Source organism: Hirundo rustica, chromosome 2 (genome assembly GCF_015227805.2).
Source record: "Hirundo rustica isolate bHirRus1 chromosome 2, bHirRus1.pri.v3, whole genome shotgun sequence".
Taxonomy (NCBI): Eukaryota; Metazoa; Chordata; class Aves; order Passeriformes; family Hirundinidae; genus Hirundo; species Hirundo rustica.
Window position 1 is genome coordinate 107,880,205 of NC_053451.1, and position 25,858 is coordinate 107,906,062.

The window sequence follows — 25,858 nt, forward strand, 5'->3', positions numbered from 1 at the left end:
AAGCAAACACATGCACCTGTGTACTTCTGTATTCTACTTCTATAATTTATGTTTTATCTTTTGATGAATGAGTTTAATGCTTGTAAAAAGAACCACTACAAGGAAGGATAAAAATGTGATACGGGTTTTCAGTAATTCTGTGGTATTGATACAATGCTTGTTACACCATCACTGAGATGTGGATGGAAATTGGCTTTTCCTCCTGGACAGTTTGATACTAGCCCAATTAACTCTTAATTACTCACTTTCTGCTGTAACCTGTGATTTTTACCTAATTTATTTGTGTGAGTGCAGCAGAGGAGTGAAATGTTTAAAGGTAATCCATGTTCTTCACCACAGTGCTGAATCAAAACCATGATTAGATATAAAGGGTTCATCTGCAGAGTATTTAGACTTGGTCAATGTGAACGAGTGGTATCCTATGTCTGAGGTTAATTGTGGCTGTTCAACAGATTCACCAGACACCTGGGTTATCCTCACAGACCTCGGAATGAGGAAAGATCAGCTTCACATTTGTTTCAGTAAATTACCTCTGTTTATGTGAGATTGTGTGAAAGTTTTGATGTGTCCTTGGTTACTTCTATGGTTTCACTGACAACTTCTGTGTAAATTTGTTTTGTGGCTAAGGCTTTTCTGATGAATAACAAGGCAGAGTTCCCAGCACGGCTCTCCAAGTGCCTGAGACATTTCTGCAACCCAGTTTCTGTAATATGAACCCAAAGTGGTCTTTAAATTAAAAAAAAAAAAAAAAAAAAAAAAAAAACAAGGCAGCACAAACAGACAAAAATCCAACACACAAGAAACAATCAAATAAAATCCCAACATAAACCCAACAAAAAGCCCCAAACAAACAAAACACAAAACACCAAAAAAAACCCCCCAAACCAACTAAGCAAACCTTTCTGTAAACTATAGTTCTATCTCATATAGTGTGGGAACAGCAGCATTAGTCATTCATAAGGGTTAGTACCCTGTTTGAGACAATTACATCTGAATGACAGAGGTGCATGGAATATGGCAATAAAGAATTTTTTATTTGAAATTCAAGTCAAACTCTAAACAAACCACTGTCTCTATGGTTCAGGAGATTTTAACACCTTTTGTCTATTCTTGTGACACTTACAAGCAATTCTCCTGGCTTTATATAGAATAGAAGTACTAAAACAAAGGTCAAAATGACCTCAAATTAAGATGCTGAAAGCCCAGTAACCTGGATAGAAAACATACTGGTCTGGCATATTTTATTCCAGGCCTAAAGATTCATATTCCATTTTAGTTTTGATACACTACCAAAAACTTTTATGCAGTATTTTGTATTATAAGTGGTAACAGATAAATTTCTGTTTTCTGTAAAAAAATTGTTTCATCTGGGGAGATATTTTGCCTAGAAAAAAGATCAGAAAAGATCTACAGAAAATTTCTTGACATGTGGTCTTTCCAAGTTCTTGGGTTCAGTCTGTTGCTTTTAAAATACTGAGAAGTCAAATAAAATCCATGCAGGCTCCTCTGTGATTTTAGGCTCTGTGTAATTCAATGTCCACGCTGTTTTTCATTGACACAAGATGACAGTGACCTCACAATCATCACAACCATGTAGACTGTCACAGGTCACTCAGATGGCATAGTTCAAAGGAAATTTGAACTCACAGGAGATATCAACCTGAGTCTAAGGGGCTTGAAGGAATATAAAGTGTTAGGTTGTGTTTGCACATCTCACCCTTTGGCAGAACTCAAGTATCTGGAGATGCAATACCTCTCTCTTTCTCCATGCTGTAAAAAGTGACTTTTCCATGAGGGTAGGAAAGGAGAAGTTAGACATAGGAACTTAAAACATTAAAGAAGTCTGTTCTCACAATAATTAGCACAGTTCAACCCTTGTGATTTCAATCTGGCAAGGATCAATACTTGCCTAAGAAATGAGTGCACTTTTTAGGGTTGAAACAAAATAACCTATTTAGGAATATTTGGTGTAACAATGATGTCATGCATTGTCTCACTTTGGAGAAGCCAACTATGTCTTTCAGCACAAAATATTAAGTTGCATTTTCTTTCCAGATTTTTAATTCCCTTTGAAAAATCCTTCCTTTGTCAGGGTGGGTAATTTCCCAAAATAAAATAAATTAGAGTAAGAAGTATTGAAAAACTTTTTTTAAAATCTAACACCTCTCTTGATATTTTCTACCCTTCTTTAGCCAAAGTTCATCTGAATTCACAAATAATTTTGCATCTTTCTTCCTTTATATAACTAGAAGTTGAAAAAAGGATCTCTGTCAAGGCAAATTGAATTATGTAAAAGCTTTGTGCACATCTGAGGAAGGAGGCATAGTCATGGTCTATATAGTATTTTACTGGGAATTCTGTTCCTTGCCATCTCCTTAGCATCTGCAACTGTCACAATTCTAAGTGAGAGTAAACGAACCCTGTTTTGATTGTCTCTGTTTGCAAATGAGTCTATAGTGGATATTTCTGCTTTTTACCCACTCCAGTTTCTTTCATTTGTAAAATTCCCCTCTCTACCAACAGGATTACAAATTTCACTATATTTTTATCATCATCCTTGACTAGCTCCAAGCAATTTATATGCATGAACCTTTTAATTGACTTAACATGCCTTTCTTAGGAGGATAAGAATTAGTTACGAAGCATTACTAAATAGGTCAATTCTCATGATGTTATAGTCTCTGGATAGTCCTCCATTTTATGCATAAAAAAGCAAAGGATTTTCTTACAGTATCTTTAGTGTAGAAACCTTATGTTTTCTGTGAAATCAGAAGAGGAAGACAGAATTATTATTTAAACAGAGTTATTACCCATGCCCCCACAAGAAGATATAGATTGTATCCAGGCAAGCCACAGAGATTACTGGCAAAGCTGGCAAAGGAACCATTGCCCCAACTGTTTTATCAGGCAGCTAAGAAGAGAATGGAAATACATATTTACTTCATGAGGGCAAATATTCCTACTAAAACTCTCCCAAAGGGAGTGTATTTCAATCTACCAATAAAGGGAATAAATTCTAGAGAAATTTATAGTGAATTAAAATGAATTATATCATATTTAATTGAAAGGCATTTGTCTTGGCTTCTTTCCAAATTATACAACTTTCTTTCTGATCATTTGGCTAGGCTCCAGTAAAACATACTGGGTATGTTAGAAGTATGAAAACTATATCCTGCATAAAGGATGTGGACTCAGTGGCCTGAAAGGTCTTTGCTGCAGCCGTGTTTCCATGACTACCTTTCGAATTAGGAAGTGTTCATCCTCTAACACCAGAAATAAAATCCTCTCATGCAAGGTGTGAGCTGATTTTATTTCTCTTTCTTCACAATTAGCCACTTCTTCCAGCTAAGACTTCATCATCCATCTTGGCTCTCAAAGGAGCTATCGTCATATTTCTTTTCCCAGTTCATCACACTCTTTTTTTTTCAGTGGCCATCACAACAGCATTTGGTGGCGAAGACAGGCAGCACTACACAGGACGCTACTTGGTAACGTGAGCCAGAAATACAAGAGGCACATCAGTAATAGTTATGAGCAGTGAAAATTATTCAGAGACCCATGGAGGAGTGATTGACTAAACCCTCTTGTTCTTGGTCCACATAAACACCCAGATTCCATTTCCCTACTGCTCACTCATAATAAAAGACTCCAAAGTGATTCACCTTTGCATAGAAGGAGTTATGTGGATTGAACTCATGCATTTATCTCACAGCAATAGGAGCCTTAAATGGTTTTGTATTTCATTACACCATTACAGCTGTTGAGCTGGGCAGTGGTAATGATGAGGGTTATTTTGCCAGCCATAAACAGATGGAGCATTACTGTGCAAAGTGCTGGGGTGCTGTGAAGACAGTGGGTGAAGTCCCAGACTAGAATGGGAGTTCTGCTGGCAGCCCAGATAGTTCTTCAGCAGTTGGTATCTCACAATATTAGTCACCATAAGAATGTATTAGTTGTGTTCAACTGAACAGAAAACACAGACCCAGCCATTTGTATCAGAAAAGTTGCTGTACTACTTAAGAACACTGCAGGATAGCTTAGGTGGTCTATACAAAGGCAGTATGGGAACACAAAAATGCTATCCACAGAAGATATGAAACAAATCATTTTGTAAATATAAAACGATAATTTTTTATGTAATTTGGGGGTGCAAATTTTCCAAGTGGATTGCAGAAATAAGAAAAAACCGTGAAACCAGGAAAGAAAATTGGAACCCCTTTCATCATTGTGGGGAGGTTGGACTTGATGATTTTGGGAGAGCCTTTCCAATACAAAATATTCTATGATTCTATGAACTAATAAAATATGGGAGATGCACCAGTTTCATAGCATGGAAGTCAGAATGATTTTAATAAATGTGAACAGGACAAGTGTTTGTCCTAACCTTGAGATGAATGTTTCCAGTTCTTCATACCTTCATCTTCTAGCAAATATTGTCTCTAACCAATAAAACCCCCTCACATTATAGTGTTAGGGTCCAAATTTATCACTATTATAATACCACTCGCAAGAGTAATTATTTTTACAGGTTGCATTTTAAAAAATGTATTCAAATAGTACCTGAGCCATTAAGCAGCTCAAGAACATCCATGTAAGAACATTTACCTATTTCTCTATCATATTTTATATGTAACCTAAATTGTAGGTTAAGACATGCAATATCAGACAGAGCAGTGACCAATACCCATTTTTATTTCACATATATTTCCTTCTCTAATACAATGGATTACCTTACAAAATGTTTTCCCTGATTTTCGTTTTTACTACTTTGCCTTTTTTTCAGTTTACCTCTGCCTTTCTGGTACAAAAGCATCCCAAAAGCACTATGTTTAGTGCAATTAAGTAATGAAAAGAAAAGTAAGTAAAAAGATATCTGAGATGTTATGACTTAATCTGCAAAGTTATTCCTAGAGAAGCAGGAAGACTTCTAGAAAAATAATTAAATTTTTGATATGTAATGAGCATGGGAGAGATTATTCTCTTCCCCCATGGAGGGTTAAGATACAATGCCCCCAGCCTATAAACAGTTATGTAAAAGCTTAATTTGAAGCATATGAGTCATCTCAGAGCTTACAGTGTTAAGCAGTTTCCTCATTGCAGAAGTGTAGCCTAGACAAGAGTGATAAAAAGGGCTTTACTAAGGTTTCACTATCAATTTGTTTAGAGACATTTCCAATGCCTAGCAATTCTGATTTTATTTATTCTTTTCCTAATAAGTTGAAAGTAATATTGCCTTACAGATTATACTGAATTAAACTTGACACCCTTTATATAAATGCAATAATAAATATTCTCTTTTCTTCACACTTCTTCAAGTAGCCTGCCAGAAACAAATGACCTCTTTGAGGAACAGATGAAGAAATAGTGAACAAAGAAATGAGCAATCACAAATGTAACTAGCAGTGCCTGTTATCACAGTGACATTTACTGGCTTCCACCAGGAGGTTCCATTGCAATTTAAATCCAATTTGCACAGAAGAAGCAGTGTTCATAGACCTACAGTAAGCAATGCATGCTACACTTATAACACCATTGAGGTCCAGAATAAATAAGCTCTGGTAAAGAAGCAGTGCAGATGATCCAATACAGCATTTTACAGCTGTGTTGCTTTCAGGATTTTAGCTATTATTTTCTGAATATTGTTTTACTGTGGGACATACTCAGGCCTACCATTCATTCAGCTGATCCTAGAGGGTCTCTGTTGTGGAATCTCATTGGCTGCCCTTGTAGTTGAATTAAACTAAACAGAGGATTAGAGGACAAATTTCTCTGAGCTCTGGTGGCAGGTAAATTGGAACAGCAAGTGACAGTAAGTATCCCAAAGTCCTACAGAACGCATGCACTAGAGCTGGAACTACACCTAAATGTTGGCATTTTGGTGAATCAAACATCTTAGATTGATGGTAAGTCAGTAAAGATCACCAAGCCCATAAAGCCTTGGTCTTGAATACTGATAGCCATATGGGATGTTTCCTACCTGATCGGCACAGCCGGAAGTCTGAATTTCCCGTGGGCTACAACTGTCATCTTGGAAGATGCCTTCCTGTCCAACATGACCAGCATGCCAGCGTGGTCTTGGTGCATCCTGGGTCTTGAGGCGGTCAACAGGGAGGCAGTCTACAAGCTACAGCCTCGAGAAACGCAAGCTGGACTTTCAAGAACTGTATTTCCAGGCAGAAAGGCATATAAGACTTTCCAAGATCACTGATATGAAACTTGCTAGAAGGAAAACCTTTGGATCCCCAGTCCCAAGTAATTTAGTCTCCTTGAAAGAATTTTTAAATTCTGGGAAAATAGATGGTCAAAGTCCGACTGGGTTGCCAAACTTCTTCCTGCATCACATGAGTTCAGATTCTGCAAGTTCTGGGAGAGATCCCAAAATCTTGTTTAGTAGGCCAGCCTTGCTTTTGTGACTATCCTGTCTAACCGCTCAAAGGTGCTGATCTATTAAAATTAAATAAACTAGCAGACAGGAAAAAAAAATCAGTAAAATAAAATGGCAAATCTTTTTTTATCAGAAATCCTGTCTCCTGGAAATCTCTGCTTTTCATACCACTGTCTAAGCCACAGAAAATTAATTCTGTTCAACCCAGTGTATACAGTCTATGAATTATTCATTTATGAACAGTTGATAAATAAAACTGTAAAAATCCTATCAATGTTGATTTTATTTCTGTATAACCTATTTAACAACTTACCTTTGTAATTTTAAATAATCTATTGGAGCTTTTCATGTTCCCACTTAGTGAAAGGGTGAGCTAGTAGCTCTGCATTTTTTTTCTTTCTTGGTGAAAATCTGTGGGTTTGCAGTTCCTTACACAAAAAAGAGCTCATCTGCAATATCTCCTATGGCACCAAGATAAGTTTTTATTCATAAAAGTGACATTTGAGTAACTAATAGCTTTTTAATAGAAATACCTCTACAATTAATATAGAAAGCAGAGATTTTTTCCTTCCAAGTCTTCATTTATGCAGAAAATGTCATGTCAACCTTTTACATCTGCCTTTTCAAAAAATGCTCTTTTCAAACTTAAATTTCATATTCATTCTAATATGCAACATGTGGTAATCATATTAGGAATGATTCATTTTATTAAGAATGGCAAACTGTTGCTCTTAGCTAGTTCTTATTAGTAATGCCACTCCTAAACTTACAGCAGAAGATCTTTTTCAAGGATGAATGAAAGTGGCTGCTCTCAGCCAGTTCTCCCATATGTCTTCTGCAGTGTTTTATTTTGTTGACTTTATATTTTTTCATGATCTGGCCTCAAAGTAATTTAATGATCTCTTATGTTAGAGACCTGGCAGGTTCCAGCCTTCCTAACTTCATGTGTGAAGACAGAGGTGTAAGGTGAATTCACATGTTAGCAGGGTTCAGGCTGCCTTTTGCCTGTCCTGGGTGCTAGGGATCAAGGTCTGGAGTTGTTTCCAGGCAGGGAGGTATTGGAGACTGAAGGAAACCTTTAGGATGGGAAGGGGGGATGGGATGAGACCGGGTGGCTGTGGGAAAGGGACAACAGGAGTGTTGAGGGCTTTTGTTTTGAGGAACAACAGCAATATCCTCCTCTTTCAGCTCAGCCTTTTCTGGAACCTGGTTTTGGGCTATTGCATTGTCACAGGGCAGGTGCCAGTAGCCCATCCCTGAGAGGTGCTTTATTACCATCACCCAGCTTTCCATGTACATGCTCTCAAAGAGGTCAGGTCCTAACCTCAAAAGTAAACTTTTTCTGCTTCCCAGCTACTACTCCCACACATGGAAATAACTTTTACAAGAATTTCTTATTGCCATATAAGGAGGAAAAATGAGCAGGACATTGAAAAGTTATGGCTGTTCCTATTAGCTTTTTCCTCACGCTCATCAGGACAGGTATTCATTTTAGAGACCGGCTGAAATTAAATAGAAAAGATACAGGACCAAACAGCCTTTGTCATCCTATTACCTGCCTTTGACACCAAGGAAGTGCTGCCTGCCAGTCATGAAAAAAAATCCTCATTTCATCTTTAAATGATCACCTAGAACAGGAGCAATTTTGCCTCTTTTCCCTCTGTCTTTTATTATTTTCCTCTGTTTTTTCATGCTTTTTAAACGAGCTCATTATTTAGCAGTTGAACTTTAGCATCTCACACTACAAAGTGTTTTAGGCCAACAATTTATGTAAAGTACAGTTTAACATACTTGCTATCCAGAATCTAATGAATTTAAGAAAAAAAAAAAAAAAAAAAAAAATCCCAAACAGCTCTCTCCAAACTTTTGTTTTAGCTATCTTTGAATATACTGAGAGGTGGAGAAAATAAATGATAACAAGTTGGAAGCAAAGCACTCAATTGGATAAGATCACTTAGCTTCTTCTTATACCAATAAATTTACATATTTTAAAGTTTCATATAAATGCATATTTTCTTTAAAAAGCACAACTTGCATCACAAGGCCTATTTTTCAATTCTCTTGTTGTTGTTGTTGTTTTTTCCTTTTTGTATCCAAGTGCTAATGAAGCTTGTTCCTGGTCCTGTTTTATATGCACATCCTGTTAGAACAGGCAAACTGCTCAGGAAGGACAGACATATGACCTTGCTTTTTATTATTTCCATTGCTGTAGTTAAAATCTGTCAAAATTTTTATCTTAAAATTAATGTTGTTTTCAGGGACTGTGACACTCATACCTAAATATTTGCCTCTCATGCTATTAAATCATGCAGGTAGAGGATGCTGGGGTAGTAGATCTTTGCCCTTATTCAGTATGGAAGACTGCTTTCTTTGCACTTTTCGTGTTTGTAGATCAGCGATCCTAAAGTACCATTACAGTGTTTTAAAGTGGGCTTTTTTTTCGCCTCACTATTCTCACCTAAGATAATCCATATGACTTCCTTTAAGTACAAATTTAAACTCTATCAAGAGTGTACACTATACATATGCAGAAAACTTGCTGGATATGTGGATGCTTAAGGCCATCCATTTTGGACTGTTTTATAACTAATGCTCATTTTCACGTATGCATTTATGACACAATTTTAAAGGGATGGATGCCGTTTAGATTACAAAGGAGTGAAAGCAAACACTGTACTAAGCACTTCCTAAAAATCCATCAATGTTTTACTATCAGTAAGCTTACTGATATCTTACTCACTGTCCGTAAGTTCAGTAAGTAAGTTTGTAACAGCATTTGCAAATAATTGCATCGATAAAAATCAAAGCTGGTAGCTGCAATGATATTCTTTAGAGCTGGTTAGTGCAAGGGTTTTTAGAGCTGGCTATGTAGTGCAACGGTTAACACTCCCTCTTCTTCTTCTTCCACAGATTTGGATTAAATTTCTAGCTCTGAGCTACAAGTGCAAATGGGTTTTGTGAAGTTACTCTGGTGCCCTGTGGACAGGTGTCCCCATTAAAGCCATCGTGCAGCTTGGGGTGACTGGCAGCCTCAGCTCTGGGGAGTGGTGGCACACACACCTCTGCAGTTGCAGATTCCAGCCTGCCACCTCTCTCCTTGGGCAGTTTGTATCATAAATATTGCATAATGAATATTTGTCTCTGTTCCTGTAACCAGCAGCTGTCGTACATTATATTTCTATTGTCACTCAAACCCTGCTTTTAGTCTTTGCTTTGAGATCTCCAGAAACTCTTAAAAGCACAGCCTTGTAGACAGTGTTCCATATTCCCAGGGCTTGAGCGCAACAAGGTGAAGTTTTCCTTCATTTTCTTTTACTTTTTAGAAATGCCAAAGTTCCAATGCCTCTCAGAACATTTAGGAAAAACAAAAAACAAAAACAAAAACAAAAACAAAAACAAAAACAAAAACAAACAAAAAAAAAAAACAAACCACCCACCCGAACATTAACAACAAAAGCAAATAAAAAACAAAAAAACCACACAAAACCAAAACCAAACAAATTAAAAAAAAAAAAAAAGGAAAACAAAAAAAACCAACCCCCACAAAAAGTATAACAAGGAGAAATTAAAGCATGGGTGGACATACGGCACAAGGAGGGTGGATTGTGTAGATTGTTCAAGAAATTCACAATTATATAAGTAAAGAGGATTAATTTCCTCCTTGCTGACCTGAAGCATTTGGCTTCAGACACAGGAGCCCTAAGTCTCTCAGAAGTTTTGCCAGCAGGACCCTGTGCTGTGCAACCATGGAAATTACAACTAAAGAAGGATGGACTAAAGAAACAAGGCGTGCATGGCTGCTGCTAGAAGATAAATCATTTCAGCCTTGCTGCTGTTCAGGCAGTATTGAAGAGCATCTCCTCTTTACAAAAATATGCAAGAAACCAGAGTAATTTGATGACTAATTGTTCTTGAGAAGGAAGTTGTTTTGGGAGAATCACATTTTATGATGCCCTGGACTGCACATACTTCAAAGACAGACGGGGACATGAGGTTCTGCTTCTTCCTACAGCACCTCCAGTCTGGCCAGGTCATTTTCCCACTAAAGGGCAACAGCCAATGTGAAGCCAACTCTTGAGTACAAGAAACTCTCCCCCTCTGGCCTGTGAGATACAGGGAGAGATACTCTTTGCAGAGGGGAATGAGGTTCACTGGTCTTCACCCATGCCAAAACCAGGGTGAGATAAGGGGTTGGGAGCAGTGGGCAGGCTCTGCCATAGGAGAGGAGCTCTCATACAGAGCAAGGACCTGGATGGTGGAGCTGCGTGGCCCAGGGATGTGCAGCAGGAATCCTGCCTTTGGCCAGACACGTGTTTTTCCTTGTGGGAATTCTTCTTGTAACTTAGGTCCTCTGCTCCTCAGGTCAGAAAGCAGGGTAGAGCCTCAAGAATTCATGCTTGCTCCCATTTATATACTTCTTTCCTTTAAAGTCAGGTAGCACATATGCAGTGTTAGTTGGATGGTTTTTATTCCATTGGTGGTATTTGTGCAGCTGCCTTCACCAAGCATTGTCTATCAATCTGCAATTTATTGAGGTATAATCTTAAAAATGCCTGCTTGCCTTTCATGTGGAAAGGAAGCCAATCAATAGCAGTGGATTATTCCAGCACATGTGTGGTCCAAGAGTATAACACATTTGTCACTGAGAAGCAAATGAGCTTCTCCATTTGCATCTTTGTGAACCAGAGGGGTTTGTCCTAATGGATTTTGTTTTCCTAAGGAAGCACTTATTAACTAAAGGTTAATTTCTTAATGCATATAAGAGAAATAGAAAGACTACATAATGTAATGACTACTGTGCAAGAGCAGAAAGCCTAGTGCTCTTAGGAACAGCATGCATTTCCATTTTTATACAATAGAAACATTTGATGTGCTAGGATTTTAAAATTAAATAGAGGTACTAGTCCATATGATATTTAATTAAAAAGCATATTGTTTCTTTGTTTGCAAAAGTTATGCTAAGAATTATTGTTTCCTCTGTCCATTGCATTGCATTGCACCTTCTTGATTTAAAGCAGAAGCAGATTTAAACTATGTGAATATATATCTCACTATTTTTCATTCTTTTGTTCAAGTAGAAATGAATGAGCCATGAATAAACATAAAATCCCTTTCTACCATCAGAGGCTTTACTACAGTAAACTGTTAGTTGGTGCTGGTTTTATTTGTCTGTTTTCTTAGTAATCAGTAGGTTCATTTCATCAGGGCTCCACTTTTCAGTAGTTCTTAATGACTTTCCTGATGAAAGTTGGAACAGACTAGTGGTGTCACATATTTTAGAACCAAATTGAAGTATTTTGATTTGCATAATAGATGTGGCTTCAGTTGTATTTATCCTGTTTTGCCACATTGCTTCGTGGGACCAATAGTTTTCTCCATTCAAATGTTTGCCAAACTAGTCTGGGCCTTTTCCAAATGACATTTTCCATCATAAGATCTTATCTGACAGAACAGATTAATTCATGAAAATCTTAGAACTGATGATGTTTGCAGTGTGTGCTGAAGAGAAAGATCACCAGAGGAAGAGAGAGTGTTTATTTGTTGTTTGCAAGTTGAAGTCTCAGTTTTCTTAATACAAACCCAGATGAAGGTGACATTGGTGCATACTACTTTCAAAGACTCTAATTTTATTTTTTTTTTTCAAATCTTCCGTATGCAGTCCATCTCTACAACATTTTTCAGAATACCTCCTTACCTAAATAATTCCCTGCAGCCTACTCAGGCCATGGTAGACTTGTTTATGAAGAAGATGGAAACAGAAGAAAAGAATAGTCAGGCTGACCAATAGAAAAATAAACCCACAATTTATTATTTAGTAGATATGTGTGACTCCAAAGATGAGAATTTGATGTGCGCACTCAAATTGCCTAATGATGATGCAAACACTGCAGTCCTTCTCCAAAGCAGTTAAAGAGAAGTTATTATAAGACATTCCAGTAAAACACATTGTCTAACGCTGTTTGTTAAATTTTATGTCCAAAGATATCAACTGTATGAACAGTTAGGAGCTGAAAGAGCCACAAGAAGTTGAATTTGTTTTTAGCCTGAATTGATAAGGCTGTTCCTTATGATTGTTTATATTTACATTAAAGTGTGATCTGACATACTAAGTTGTTTGCAAAGTTTGGGAGAATATGTTATTTATCATTATCTAAAATCCAGTACATCATCTGCTATTCTTTCTACAGAACATACTGTGCAGTGCACCTGAGAGGGAGGCTGGGAGAAGGTACTAGTTGTGATGATTGATGAGCAGAGATTTTTGACATGGGCTAGCACCCACAAGAGACCAAAGCAAACTCACTATAGCCTGTTCAGAAAGAAGAGGAAAACAGGATTTATAAAAAAACCTCCACAGCAAGTCATTTGAATTCTTTTATCTGCTGGAACAACACTTTTCAGGTTTAAAAAGAAAAAAGAAAAAAAAAAAGGCAATTATATCTACACTTTTCACAAGCAAAATAAAATGGAAAGGGAGCTGTGCTATTGTGTGTTATTCAAGTTGTTCCTCAACAAAACTAGTCCAGCAACAGCTGTGTTCTGACAGAGAGCCACTGAAGTCCCGCTCTGAGCCTGCTGCTGCTTTATCTCTGGATTCTGTTTGGGATGGAGAAATACGTATTGAGAACTGTAATGACTTGAAACTGTCTTTCCTAACTACTAGAGAAATTATTCTAACTTTGAAGTTTCTTGAGGCCCAGAGTCACCTACAGACCTCCAGGAGCTTATAGGTCCTATTGCATTTCTCACTAGTAAATATTCTTTACCAGAGTGGTCATACATTGAAATTTTTTTTTTCTTTTTTTTTTTTTTTCTTTTTTTCCTTTCCCTAATATAAACTCTCCAAAATGTGAAGGTCTCAAACGGGAAACCTCTATTTTCCAAAACATGACTCAGAGCAGTACTTCACAAAGCTAAAGACACAAGGCATTTCTGGGGGTCAGCGACTGCTGAGGGGCAGTGGCAGCCCTGGGTGTGGGACTTGGGGACCCTTTCAGGCACAGGAAGAGTCCATAGGGTCCCTTATGGGAGCCCTTTGGGACTCCTTTGTGCAATGGGAACTTTGGGCTGTCAGATAAGGTTGGGGTTTTTTTACCATGTAATATCATTAAAAGAAAAAAAAAAAAAATCACCATAATCAAAGGCAGTGTGGTTTAAAGAGAACCCAGAAACAAAATACATAACAATATTAAGCTGTGCATGGTATGAATAGATTTAAAGATCCCAAGACACAAGTCTGTGAGAGGTAACAGACGTGTGAAGTTTGACATTTAGAGACACCTTTTTCTCTTTTTTTTTTTTCAGATAGAGATATTTTGTTACCTAGGATATTTTCTTGTGACATATTTAAAAACAGCAAAGCCTTTAAAAAACAAATTATTCTTTGATCTCACAGAGAAGACACAGTAAAAATAGTGTTTACAAATACATTTGCTAAAAAAATCCCCAGAAAATATGAGTTAAGTCAAAAAAGTTAAGTCAAGTCTGTAAAACAATTGCAGTGGCTTTTCTTTTCTTTAGCAATACTTGCTTTATGCATGTGACAGTTGTATCCCACTCCAGCCTCTACTTCTGAAGAGGAAGGAATGAAAAATACTTTCTGAACAGCTAATTTATCAGCCTGACATTACCATCTATCAAGAGAAGAGGCCTGTTGTTAGGAAAATCAAGATTATTGGTTCAGTGGTTTTGTTACCTCTTGTGAAATGAGGACAGGTTTGACAATCTGCACACCTGAGAGATGTTCTGGACATTTTGAGTCCCAAGTCCCATACATCACTTTTTTTTCTGCAGTCTGCTCTGGTGGTTGCTATCTTCATTGACTCTCTCTGACAGTCCTGCTGCGAAAGAGCCCTTTCAAAGCAGAAAGGATTTGGGTTTCTTATCCTCACAAGCTATGAAAAAGACCAGTCACTACAAAATTATTATACTCATAGGTTAATCTTAGATCTCACTATATATATTTGAGTTCAGCGCCTTATAAAGTGTTGCAGACTCCAGTATCTTAGGATTGACTGCAGGAACATGTCAGCAGGAACATACAGACACCTCCTTTAGGGGTCCTGCTGTGGAAATGTAATCCACCAGATGGAAGCCCTGGAAGGAAAGGGATTTTCATATGGTAATGGGTAACCCTGGACAGGTTCATGGAGTTCAGCTCCGTGGTGAACAAGGACTATCTGCTTAGTGAATGAATTAAAAAAAAAAAAAAAAAATCTAATGAATGAGAATTAGGCTTTTGATTTTTTTTCTCTCCAGTAAAAAAACAAAATCAGAAATTGAAGGAAGAGATTTGTTTAACCTCTCCCCTCAACAGTGATATTTACAAATTCTGTAAAAGCTCAAAAACTACAGTCTCTCTCTGATCTTGTTGAGAACTTCCTGCTGAGTTTTTTTTTTTACTGCGGAGGAATGGTAGTGTTTACTCTAAGTTTACACCATTGTGGCCTGAAGGACATATTCAAAATGTGATTTAGATTCCAATGCAATCAAAATTCCACTCTGCAGCGGAGCAAAATATGGACAGGCAGATTAATGAAGAAATATAGCTGTGTAATCACATTCAGCACTTTGTATGATGCTTGCATGATAACACTTAGTGGAATGATTATGTCCAACCCTCTCAAACTTACATCTTCAATATACAAAATACAGGGCATTTGCATATTAGATCTTCACAATTGTATGGATGCAAGACCTTTTCGCCAAAAACTTGAAAGAACAATTACTCAGTGATGAAATTAGAATTTTGTAACTCCCAGGTTATATTTCAGAAAATATTTCAGAAAATATTATTTGGGTTTTCTTGGTTTTGTTTTGGTTTTTTTTTTTTTTTTTTTTTTTTTTTTTTGTTTGTTTATTTTTTCCTGACTTGCTATATGAAATGTGCAGCAGGACATTTGCATTATGTTAAGGGAGTGCAAGATATCAGGATGCAATAATATGTACGGAAACTGGAGGGCAGATAGCAGTGGGTGGTGCATGCAAGGAAGGAATCCAGAGGAATCTCTGCAGTTCACCCTCTTCTAAGAGGGTCCTTAGACACCAAGGGTAGATGATCATAGGATCAAGCCACACAGCTGGAAATTATGTGGTACCTTTTTTTTTTTTTTCCCTTCCTCCTTAATCACATTTGCATGAAGGATTTCAAATACTGTGGAATTGTTTTAGGACACAAGACTTCTCTGAAAACGAAAGCAGCTTCTATTTACCTGCCCACCGCCCTTACACTGGCAAAACAAGTGGGTCATTGACTTGTTTCTGTCAATGCTGATCTGCACACCTAGGGAGTTACCAGCCTTCACAGCCCTCCACTTGAAAGACTGATGTTTGGGCAGTATTTTTTCTCAAATATGAATGGAAAGAATAGTATTTAATTCCTGTGTGGGAGATTTTAATTGCATCTGTCTTGACCTCTTATCATTTCATTTTGAGACATTAACATTACAAATAAATGGCATACTTGTGTGTAGGTATGGCCTAGGTCTTTCCTGTACATAGGTTGTATAAATGGCTCACGCTGCAAGGTTAAATAAAGTCCCACATTTCAGTGCAGTTAACATTTTCAGTCTTTCGGCCTTCAGTATTGCTAGATGTCGAGCACGGCTCTCAAACATTTCCATAATATGCCTTTGAGAATTTTTCTGAAAAGGGGCTTCAGAGCATTTCTGATTATTATGATTGCTGCCAACAAGAAATGGCTGCCTGTCGCTGAAGAATCTGTCAAATCAAAGGCGAGGAAGGTGCTTCTGTGCTGTACGGTAACTTGTACAAGAAACAGCGCAGGTGGAATCTCAGCTGACCATACAGGACGGCATTTCTGCAATCACAAACCACTCACTGTTTTCTAATGACAAGTCGCACGTTCTTAGCAGGTTGATGTTTTTAATGAGAAGCTATTCACTGGGAATTTCCTTTTATTTTATTTTTTTGATAATGTTTGGAGGTAAGACAGTGCCCTCTGCTGGGCCTAGGCTCCCGTGGCTGTAGTTTGCGTAGCGCCCCAAATGTTGGCAATTCGTGAAAATGAACGCAAAGTTTGTGTTGTTCTGCTCGAGATATTTGCTGGTTTCAAGAAAACACACCTTTTTGTGGTCCCTTCCTGCATTCTGCTGTACTTGGAAGTGTACTGCGCAACAAAAACGGGTCTCAGTTTGGATGGCAAAGAGCTTTTGATTAATTAAATTTGAACCCACTTGGCTTGAGCTGACAGTGTGATTTTATCACAGTGAGCAGCAGGAACATGTAGTGCTATAGACTGCAATTTTTGCAAAAATACACTCAATACTGTAAGAGCATATTAATCAGAAAAAAAAAGTGATGGTGAAAAATGCAGTAGAATTTACTGCTAGTGTGTTCTCTTGCATGTCTTTGTTGCACTATTTCACAGTTCAAACATTTATAATTATACTGAGAAGTCAAAAGTGTTATTTTTCTCTTAATCTTTACTTTAAGTTGTTTTGATTTTTGTTTGTTGTTTTGAGGGGACGCCAATAAAAATAGCAACACTCTAAGTTTCACTTAATAATTCTGATACCTTTGGATTTTTCCAGGGTCCAAGAAAACAAACAAAAACAGCAAATAAACACAAACAAAAACAAAGCAGTTTTACCCAGAATGCAACTTGAATTTACATATTACAGCAAAGGGGACAGAAATAGATATATCTCCCTAGTAATTAAATTGAAAACATTTAGTAAATTTAACACGTGAAATTAAATCCTTCAAAAACAAACTATAAAGCTGTAGTAAATCAGCATTTACAGAAAAAATTAAACTGATGGTATAGAAAGCATTATATATCCTTTAATGAAACTTTCATGACATTCAGATCTCCTCTCTAGTTTTTCCTGGTGCAGAAAACACATGGAGAGAAACAGTTGCCTAAGGCTGACTGTGAGGGGTTTCTATTAATTGATTGACAGGTTGTTCATACCTTACCTTAAAGATGAAGCAAAGGAGCTCTTATATTTATTATATGTTTCGTGTTTTCTACAAATCTGTAGACTTTTAGAAACAGACTGTCCATGCAGAACAGCTGCTTGGTGCCAAAACAGAGATTGTCAGCCTGCTCACTTCAAAGGTGAACTTCCAGGGAAAAATGCAGCCCCTCCTACAGACCCAGCCCCTCTTGCAGCCCTCACTCACTCACTCACTCACTCACTCACTCACTCACTCACTCACTCTCATGACGGCAGCTCTGGAGTAGAGCTCAAGGTGTGCTCCCACAATACTCTGTCCATTCACAGCATTGCCCTGCAGTCAGCCTTTACTTACGTGTGCCTGCAGCTGGAAGCCTCTTTGCTTCACCGAGGGAGCTCTGTGCCCTCTGCAAGGAGCTGGGAGTCCTGGAGTAACAGACCCCCTTATTAATGGCCACAGATGGTCATTAGTTGGTCACTGAATCTTCTTTGATGGCCAGCTAATGAACATCCCACTGGCTTATTGGGAAGATTGGCCAAGATAGACAGTACAGGTAATTTATAGCTGAAGCCCCAGCATGCTAATGGCCTTCCCTGAGTAACTCCAATCAACACAGTACTACTAAGTGGCATTACATTCTCCCTAATTTATTTCTCAGTTGCAACTATTTCATGTTGAATAGAAACTTCAGGTCCTATGCCTAAGGATATGTTTGCATGTTTTATTTAGGGGGAAAACTTCTTTAAGGATTTAATAAGGAAAACAACCTTAATCTTAAAAAACTCTCTTTTTTTTCTTTTCTTTTTTTTTTTTTTTTTTTACAATTTTTGCCCATATAAGAGGTTTATTTTTAAAAAACAAATCTCTGCTCATAATATTCATCTCTAGAAGGCTCAGAAGCCCACTCAGAGCAAAAATCATCTCTCACAGGTACCTGTTAGCTGCAGAAACCTGGAGAGCTTTGATGGTTCAGCACCTGTGGTGTCTAATCTCTGTGAATCATGGATAAATTGGCCAGAAGTTACAGTCTCTAGCTGTGATCTTGCCAGCTCTTAAAAGCTATAAAGTTTCAACTGAGCCTTGGCTTGGTAGGAAAGCTCTGGAGAAAGCCCAAGGAGTGGCAATGATGCATTAGGTAGCACTCTTCTCTCTAAGTCTGGTAGATAATGCCATAGGGGTTGCCCAATTATCACAGAAGCCTTAAATGTGCAGGTATCTTCTCCCATTTCTAGAGTGCATAGATTCCACTGTGGCCAAGACATTCATAATGCTTTAAGGTTTTATATTTTCATTTTCACAAGTTCAAGTTTCATAATTATGATACAAAACCAAAACAAAAGCAAACCCCCCCAAACCAAAACCAAACAACCCCACCCACCCCCACTCTCCACTTGGTATATAACTGCTATGTGAACGTGGGTTTGCATGTGTCCTGTGAGGGCAAATTTGGGAGGAAACCTCTGATTGGAGTCCCTCTAGAAAGCAAAATTCAAGTGGCTCCTCCCCTCAATGGGTTCAGGAAAATATTTCCTTGGAGAAAAGTGGAAAAAATGTTTATTTAACAAGCAAAGTATTTACAAGCATTAAAAAGGAAAAAAATAGTATTAAACAATAAAACCTCTCATTGTTCTGAAGAGATGGCAAATTCAGAAAGTCCTTGTAGCAGGATGTAGCTTGGCTTGCCCAGTTTCTGATCAGCCCATCCTGCACTGGAAAATGCCACATCCCAGGCCTTGGTGGGCCACAGGTGTGGGCTCCCAGTGGTTTTTTTGGGTTTTCAGTTCAGAGCAGGTTTGAACAGTTCCAAGAAAAAGAAAAGCTGCAGTCCAGGGAACTTCTCTGCCTCAGCTAGTTAAAACTAACTAAAAGCAGAGGAGAGCTCTCTCCTGCTGTCTGTGCTGCAGACAACACAGCCCATGAGAGAGAATGCAGGGCAGCAAGGGCAGTTTCTGCAAACAAACTGCACCCTGCTGCTTCTTCCCTCTTCACTCTTTGGAACCAGTCTTAAAGGTATAGAACTTAACATCCAGCATGAACAGAACAGACAACTGGGGATACAAGCATCATAAAGTCATCTGAGGACAGCATGGCAAGGAACCGAGACATTCATCATGTTCCATTACAGGTTTTCATGCACTTGACCCACATTAAGTGGTGTCCCCATGCTCATCTCATTCCCTGCAAATGCCTTCAAGACTGCAAAAATCTTTCCCTCAGTGATTCCAAATTGCACTTCTTGAGCTGTGAAAAGATTGAGAAATTGAGTTTCCAGAGAGGTGTCCTGACCATTTCTCCCTGGGGTGTGAAAGCAGCAGCTATGCTTGTCTTTAGAGAGTTTTTGCCCTCCCACTGTAGATACTCATCTTACATTTGGCAACTTTGCTCTTGAATATGTGAGATTATTAAAATTTCTCATTATTCATAGATTCCCATTCATACTTTTTGATTATGAATGAGACCCTTCTCTCCATCCTAGTTTCAAGTACTGGAATACTCCTGTCTCCTTAGCAGGCATTGCTTACAAAAGGTATGGGATCAACCAAATCTTCTGGAAATGATTAAGAGAAAATGAGTTCCTATAGCTCCAAAACAGATTGTGAAAGTAGCAGAGATGGTATTTGCCTTGATGTTGCACATTTGGAACACTTTTCATTTGAACAAACTAACATTTGATCCTGTACCTTTCATGGCATGGATGTGAGAGTTCAGACCAGACAGGAGTCATTTATAAGACATTAATTTAATAATTACTTGTCTTCTTGTTACATGGAAATCTGCATTTGTTTTCATGCTAAAAATAAATATGATATTCAAATATCAATGTTGTACGTTCTAGAAGGACCAGGTGCTCACCCAAAACAGTATTTTTTTGAGGAAATTATTTGAACCCAGATGGACTTATGGCATCTTGGTACAGATGAAGTAGTGTTAACAATTCTTATTTCTTTTTTTTTTTTTTTTTTGTCTGGGACCTGTGGTCAGTCATATTTTAAGTCCAAAAATCAAAAACTGCAAGTGTCAATAAAATATGAATTTGGTCTCAGCAAGAATATAAACTCCATGGAAATACTCTCCTCCGGGGGGGAAACACCGCTTCTTAAATCCCAGTGTTTCCTTAGGTTATTGTGTAATTATCCCCTAAAGGAATGCTCATGGCAGTTTAGAAGAGTTGGTGCATGTTGACACTTTACAGCAGGGAATGGGAGATCTTCAGCTCTGTCTGCCCCCTTGTTTTATCCAGTCTTACCAACACACAAAAAGCGTGCAAGTTGCCATTTCAATCCTGGTGTGTGCTCGAGATAAAGCCCAAAGCCAAGTGGTACAAACACAATGTGAGATTCCGCAGTGAAAATAAACAAAGCGAAGGCATTTCAGTTTTTCTAATCCTCATTATAATGATTAAATAAGTAATGCTGTACATATATATTAAATATCTGCTTCCCTGCTGCATATTCTGCTAATGGTTCTTCCTATTCTAGTGGCTTATAATGTTCAGAATAAGTTCTCATGTGTTGGGGTTTTTTTGTTTTTTTTTTTCAAGTGTCAATTCTTAAAACTTTTTTGCTAAAGAAGTTTAACAATGAGCGCACGTCTTTCTACCAGGTATCTCTTGGGAATGGAACTCTACAGGAATAAACCTGCCTCCTAGCAGAAACCATTGCAAGGCTGAACTAACACAGATGTAATTGCATGTCTATTTTACCCAACCTTTATCTTTTTCAGAGAAAACATAGAAGTATTTTGTTAAGTTAGATTCTTTTGAAAAGACATAGTCTCTGATACCCTTACTAAACAGAACACCTATTTAAAAAATAATCCTGTTTTTGCATATAATTTATTTTCATTTTTATTTTATTTATTTTCAGAAAATAAAGTGTCAAGACAAGCAGATATTCTTGGAAATTTTCAACAGCAGCTGGAATTTGAGGAGCTCTCTAAATATTTTGGTTTTTAAAAAGCAACTGATTTTAAATTTTAAATTTTAAAATAAACGTATTTTCTCACATTCTTTGCAACAGGCAGTTCTGCTAATCTAACCTGCAGAGCTTTCTTTGGATACAGTGGAGACGTCAGTCCTTTAATCTACTGGATGAAAGGAGAGAAGTTTATTGAAGATTTGGATGATAGTCGAGTCTGGGAAAGTGACGTTAGGTAAAAGAAAAAGGTTTTTTCTTTTTTTCTCTACAGTTTTTCGATAGTTAATGTTATATTTTTTATCACAGAGTAACTAAGGAGCATGTTGGGTCTGATCTTTGTTTTTGCAACATCCATCCTTTTCCTTTTTGACTGCATCAGCAGAGAACAGAAAAATGCCCTCCTCAGCCAAATCTGATATTAGTGACTTGCAAAAGTAGAGTAGCTACCCAAAGAGATCTGTAGTGTTGACCAGCTGGAATTTACCTAGTGACTCTTTCAAAATGTGGCAATCTACAAAACCAGCCATGAGGACACTTAGTAAGATGAAAAAAAGAAAAATAAGTATCTTGAGAAAATCAGCTCAAAAAATATTTTCAAACATGAAGCCTTAAATAAATGGTGACGTTTGACTTCCCTGTTGGAATGTTTTGATTTTTTCATGAAAAAAACCCTGATTTCCTGGGATGTTATCTAGCTCATGAGAGCCAAGCATCCTGTTATGTGGGCTGCTTATATCTGCTGAAACACTTGTTTTGGAGAGGATCTGGAAATTCATGCCGTGTACTTCTACTGCTCCTAAAACTGCTGCCTCATTTAGAAATTAAGGACGAAAATGGATTCACATTGAGAATTACATGCTTGACATAGCATGGTAAATCCTATCCAATAGGAGGTATCTGCTTGGATCTGAAGAGATTCCTTTTTCATTTATAACTCTATATGTGTGAATATCACTTTTTCTATGTATGGCAGAAATTAAAACTCAGAAATTCAGGCAATTCTTAGCCTGCATGCCATGGTTTAACCTCAGCCAGCAAGTAAGTTCCAGACAGCCACCCTATTATCCCCCTCCAGTGGGGAGAAGTACCAGAATAAAACTTGTAGGTTGAGATAACAGTTAAATAATTGAGACAAAGTAAGAGATTATAATAATAGCAATAATACTAATTATATTAATAAACATATATTATTAATAATAATTGTAATGAAAATGAGACATAGAGGAATAAAACCCAAGAAAAAGAAATGCACAATACAACCACAATTAAGAAAATCAAGAAGACTGCAGACTTTCAAGGTCATCATCCCCAGACACAGGCAAAAAAGGAAGTGCATTTCACTCCAGTGTCCTTCAAGTTTATTCTATAAAAGACCAACACCCTAAATGACACGTGACAATAATATCAGCTCTATTTTGTGTTTAAAACTTTCCCAAGTCCTTCAGTCAGTGACTTGACTATCTGATAACTGATTAAAAAAAAAAAAAAAAAAAAAAAAGGGGGGGGGGGAGGGGACAAGAAACCAACTACAACTTTCTTGTTTTGTGGAGGGATGAGTAGAAAAACTCATTTCCACTTCATTCATCAGGCCTGGAATAATTTGTCATTTGCTTTCCTGAGTTCCTGAAACCACTGATGGTCTTGTTAAGAGGGAAAGAAAGTAATGGGAAGACAGGTTGAGTCTTACACAGGAAGCCTTTTACTTATAATCTGTATGAACTAGTGTCACCTGGTATATCAGTTCTTCCTACTGTTTGATAAAACATTATCAAATTTTATAATGCATTCTAGAAATTATCTCTCAGACCATGGCATGAACACATGGTTTCTGAGTGGGATGTTGAAGAGCCTCAGAAAAAGGACAAATGTTGTGTTTGGCCCAGACTCCTGGTGTAACTCTAAACCCCCAGAATAACTGCTTTCAGTTTTCTCTCTTCTACCATTCCAGGACTTCCTGGATCAGTCTCCATCAAAGTGTGCTATGATATATTATCCACGTGCATATCATTCTGCTTTAAAAAGACAATGAACTGCAGCTCTCATTAACATTTACAAAGCCAAACCTCCTCATTAGAAGTGAGGAAGAAAAGGGCATGATATAATTAAATTAAGATTGCATCAAACCATAACCAAATTTGAAGCCAGAGAGTTGTGAGTTGTAAGCAGCACTATTATGTCATGATTATCTAAAGCTTCACTGTGGTAGGAGCAGAACAGCAGTGACGGTTGTTTTTTTTCTCAGGGTTCTCAAGGAACATCTTGGGGAGCAGGAGGTTTCCATCTCATTGATTCTTGACTCAGTCGAAGAGGCAGACCTAGGAAATTATTCCTGCTACGTAGAGAATGGGAATGGACGCCGGCATGCCAGTATTCTTCTGCACAAAAGGGGTAAATATACTGCTTTTCTCCATGGGAGGGTAAAATGAAGGGGTGCTCACTTCGTAGAGATTCCCTCTGATGCAAGCATGAATTTTAGCTTCCTAAGAATTAATACTCGATGATTTTCTCCCCAGGAATTTGTACGACTTGCAAAATAAAAGAGAAAGGGTGTTGTTAATTTTGGGTGTCACTGGAAAAAAATACAGTAACTCCTTTAAATTAGATCTCTATAAAAGATGCATTTAATAATTCATTAACTTTAAAATTAATAAAGGCTCAATAGAGAAAAAATAGTAGGAAACCACAGATGATAAAACTGTAATAATTTTCAGTAAGGAAAAAACCCCAAATTTTAGGAAAACCAAAAAAAAATCCACTTCCATTTCTATCAGGAATGCCACCTAAAACCCATGCCCAGGGGATTCCTGCCTAGCCCCATATGGACATTTTCCTTCCAACACTTTTGTTTAACATCAACATTTCTGAAGTGAAACAGATGACAGAAGTTTCTAAGAACCTCCCTGTTTCTCCTCACCACTCACATCCCGTGATTCCAGCCTGACTAATGACCACACCATCTCTCACCGAGATGATTACAGGGAGATGGAGAATCTCCTGCAAATCAAAGCTCTCAGACCCACTTTGTCCACTTCACTCCCCAGAGGGTGCTCTTTGTGGCTGGGATTGACACTCCCCACCCTCATGCAGCTTCCTGTTGACTTAAGAAAGCAAAGAATAAGCAGGAGCAGTGCCTGCGTTTTGCTGACATTCCTGTGGTTTTTTTAGACTGTAAAAGTGAGCAAACCAGAACCTTACTGTGGTGCTGAAGCACTTGCGGCATCTCAATTTATATCAAAGCAGTGATATCTTCCCTAAATTTAGTTTTGTAGCATGCAAAGTCTGTCTAAGCTTAGAAGGAAACCATAAATCAAGGTAGTGTGACCAATTTATTTAAACATATTGCTGGATGCCTCCAATTACTTGAATAGAACTTTATTTGTTGCCATTTTTCTGAACTCCTGGCAGTGCTTCTTAAAAGATGCAGATGTGAATTACCAGATATTCTGCTTAGCATGGCATTTGTCTTTTTTTTTTTCTTGAATTTACTGAGATATGAAATTAACTTATTAATTAATTGAACCTCAACAATATACCAGCTAGTAGCCATATACTCTGGGTCAGAGACATTTGAACCCAGAGCAAGAGCTTAACCCAAAAAACCACTGAAATCCAACAGCTTGTTCTTAATAATAAAATTACTTGATAGCATACTTGAAATAAAGAATTTTTAAAGTTCAAATTACTTTAAAAGTAGTACTTATTTAACCAATATCTATTAAGTCACATGCTGATGGTGAGTCCTTATTTTCTCTTCCATACAAACAGTAGCTCCTAGACTGAAAACATGTAAGTCTTCTCTGCTCTGTGACCACCAGATTTCTAATTTAGCTTTGTGCATGCATGAATTTTGCAAGAATCTACTTTCCTTGCTCCCTTTCTTAGAGAACTCAGTAAGTCAAACATACCACTGTATGTGGCCTCACAATGACGTGCTTAAGAGGGGGTAATCTCAATATTTAATTGCCCTTATAAGTAGCAAAAGGACAAAAACAGCAGAAAAAACTCCCCCCCCCCAAATTATTTTCCTCTTTAAGTAAGGCTGAATCTGAAAGAATCTGGAAGCAAAATCTGTTGTGCCCTCAAAAGACAAAAGGTCCCAGATACAAGCCTTCTACACATTTTGCATGTGACAACTGTTTCAGTGAAATGATAAATTTAGCATGACAGATAAAAATTTGAGCTAGTCTCTCAGGTCTCCTAGGAAGAGGAGTTTTGCACTGCTTGCTTAGTCTCCTGTATATCACCATGACAACCTTTTGGTTAAGGTTTTCTTGTTTAGATCCATATTTGGTCTCTGCTAGGAATGAGTTAGCTGTTTATTAAATAATTTCTGATTATTTGGCTGACTTAGAACAACTGGGACCTAACAATTAGGTAAATTTGCTTCCTGAACACCAAGACACTTGCAGATGTATTAGTTTTGCTGGTTTTCTAGTTAGTGATCTTTTTTTCCAGCATTATAAGAGCACAGAAATGATGAATCTGAAATGTTCACTGCATACCTGAAAAAGAAATTATAATCCTTCTTAAACTTCCAGTGTGGAACATTATCACCAGGATCAGAAGGTTCAGCAAAGCAGAAAACTCTGCTGCTGAACAAAGAGAGTTCCTGGGAAAAGAGGTTTTTAGGGCT

The 25,858-nt window shown here is 37.6% G+C and overlaps 1 protein-coding gene across 1 annotated transcript in view; it reads left to right on the forward strand.

The window, feature by feature from the left end:
- IL1RAPL1 (interleukin 1 receptor accessory protein like 1) overlaps positions 1 to 25,858 on the forward strand; it is a 385,087-nt gene that overhangs the window by 337,641 nt on the left and 21,588 nt on the right. The window contains exons 7-8 of the mRNA XM_058419303.1: positions 21,328 to 21,460; positions 23,468 to 23,613. Of these exons, the coding sequence (XP_058275286.1) occupies positions 21,328 to 21,460; positions 23,468 to 23,613 (279 nt within the window). The remainder of the gene's footprint in view (positions 1 to 21,327; positions 21,461 to 23,467; positions 23,614 to 25,858) is intronic.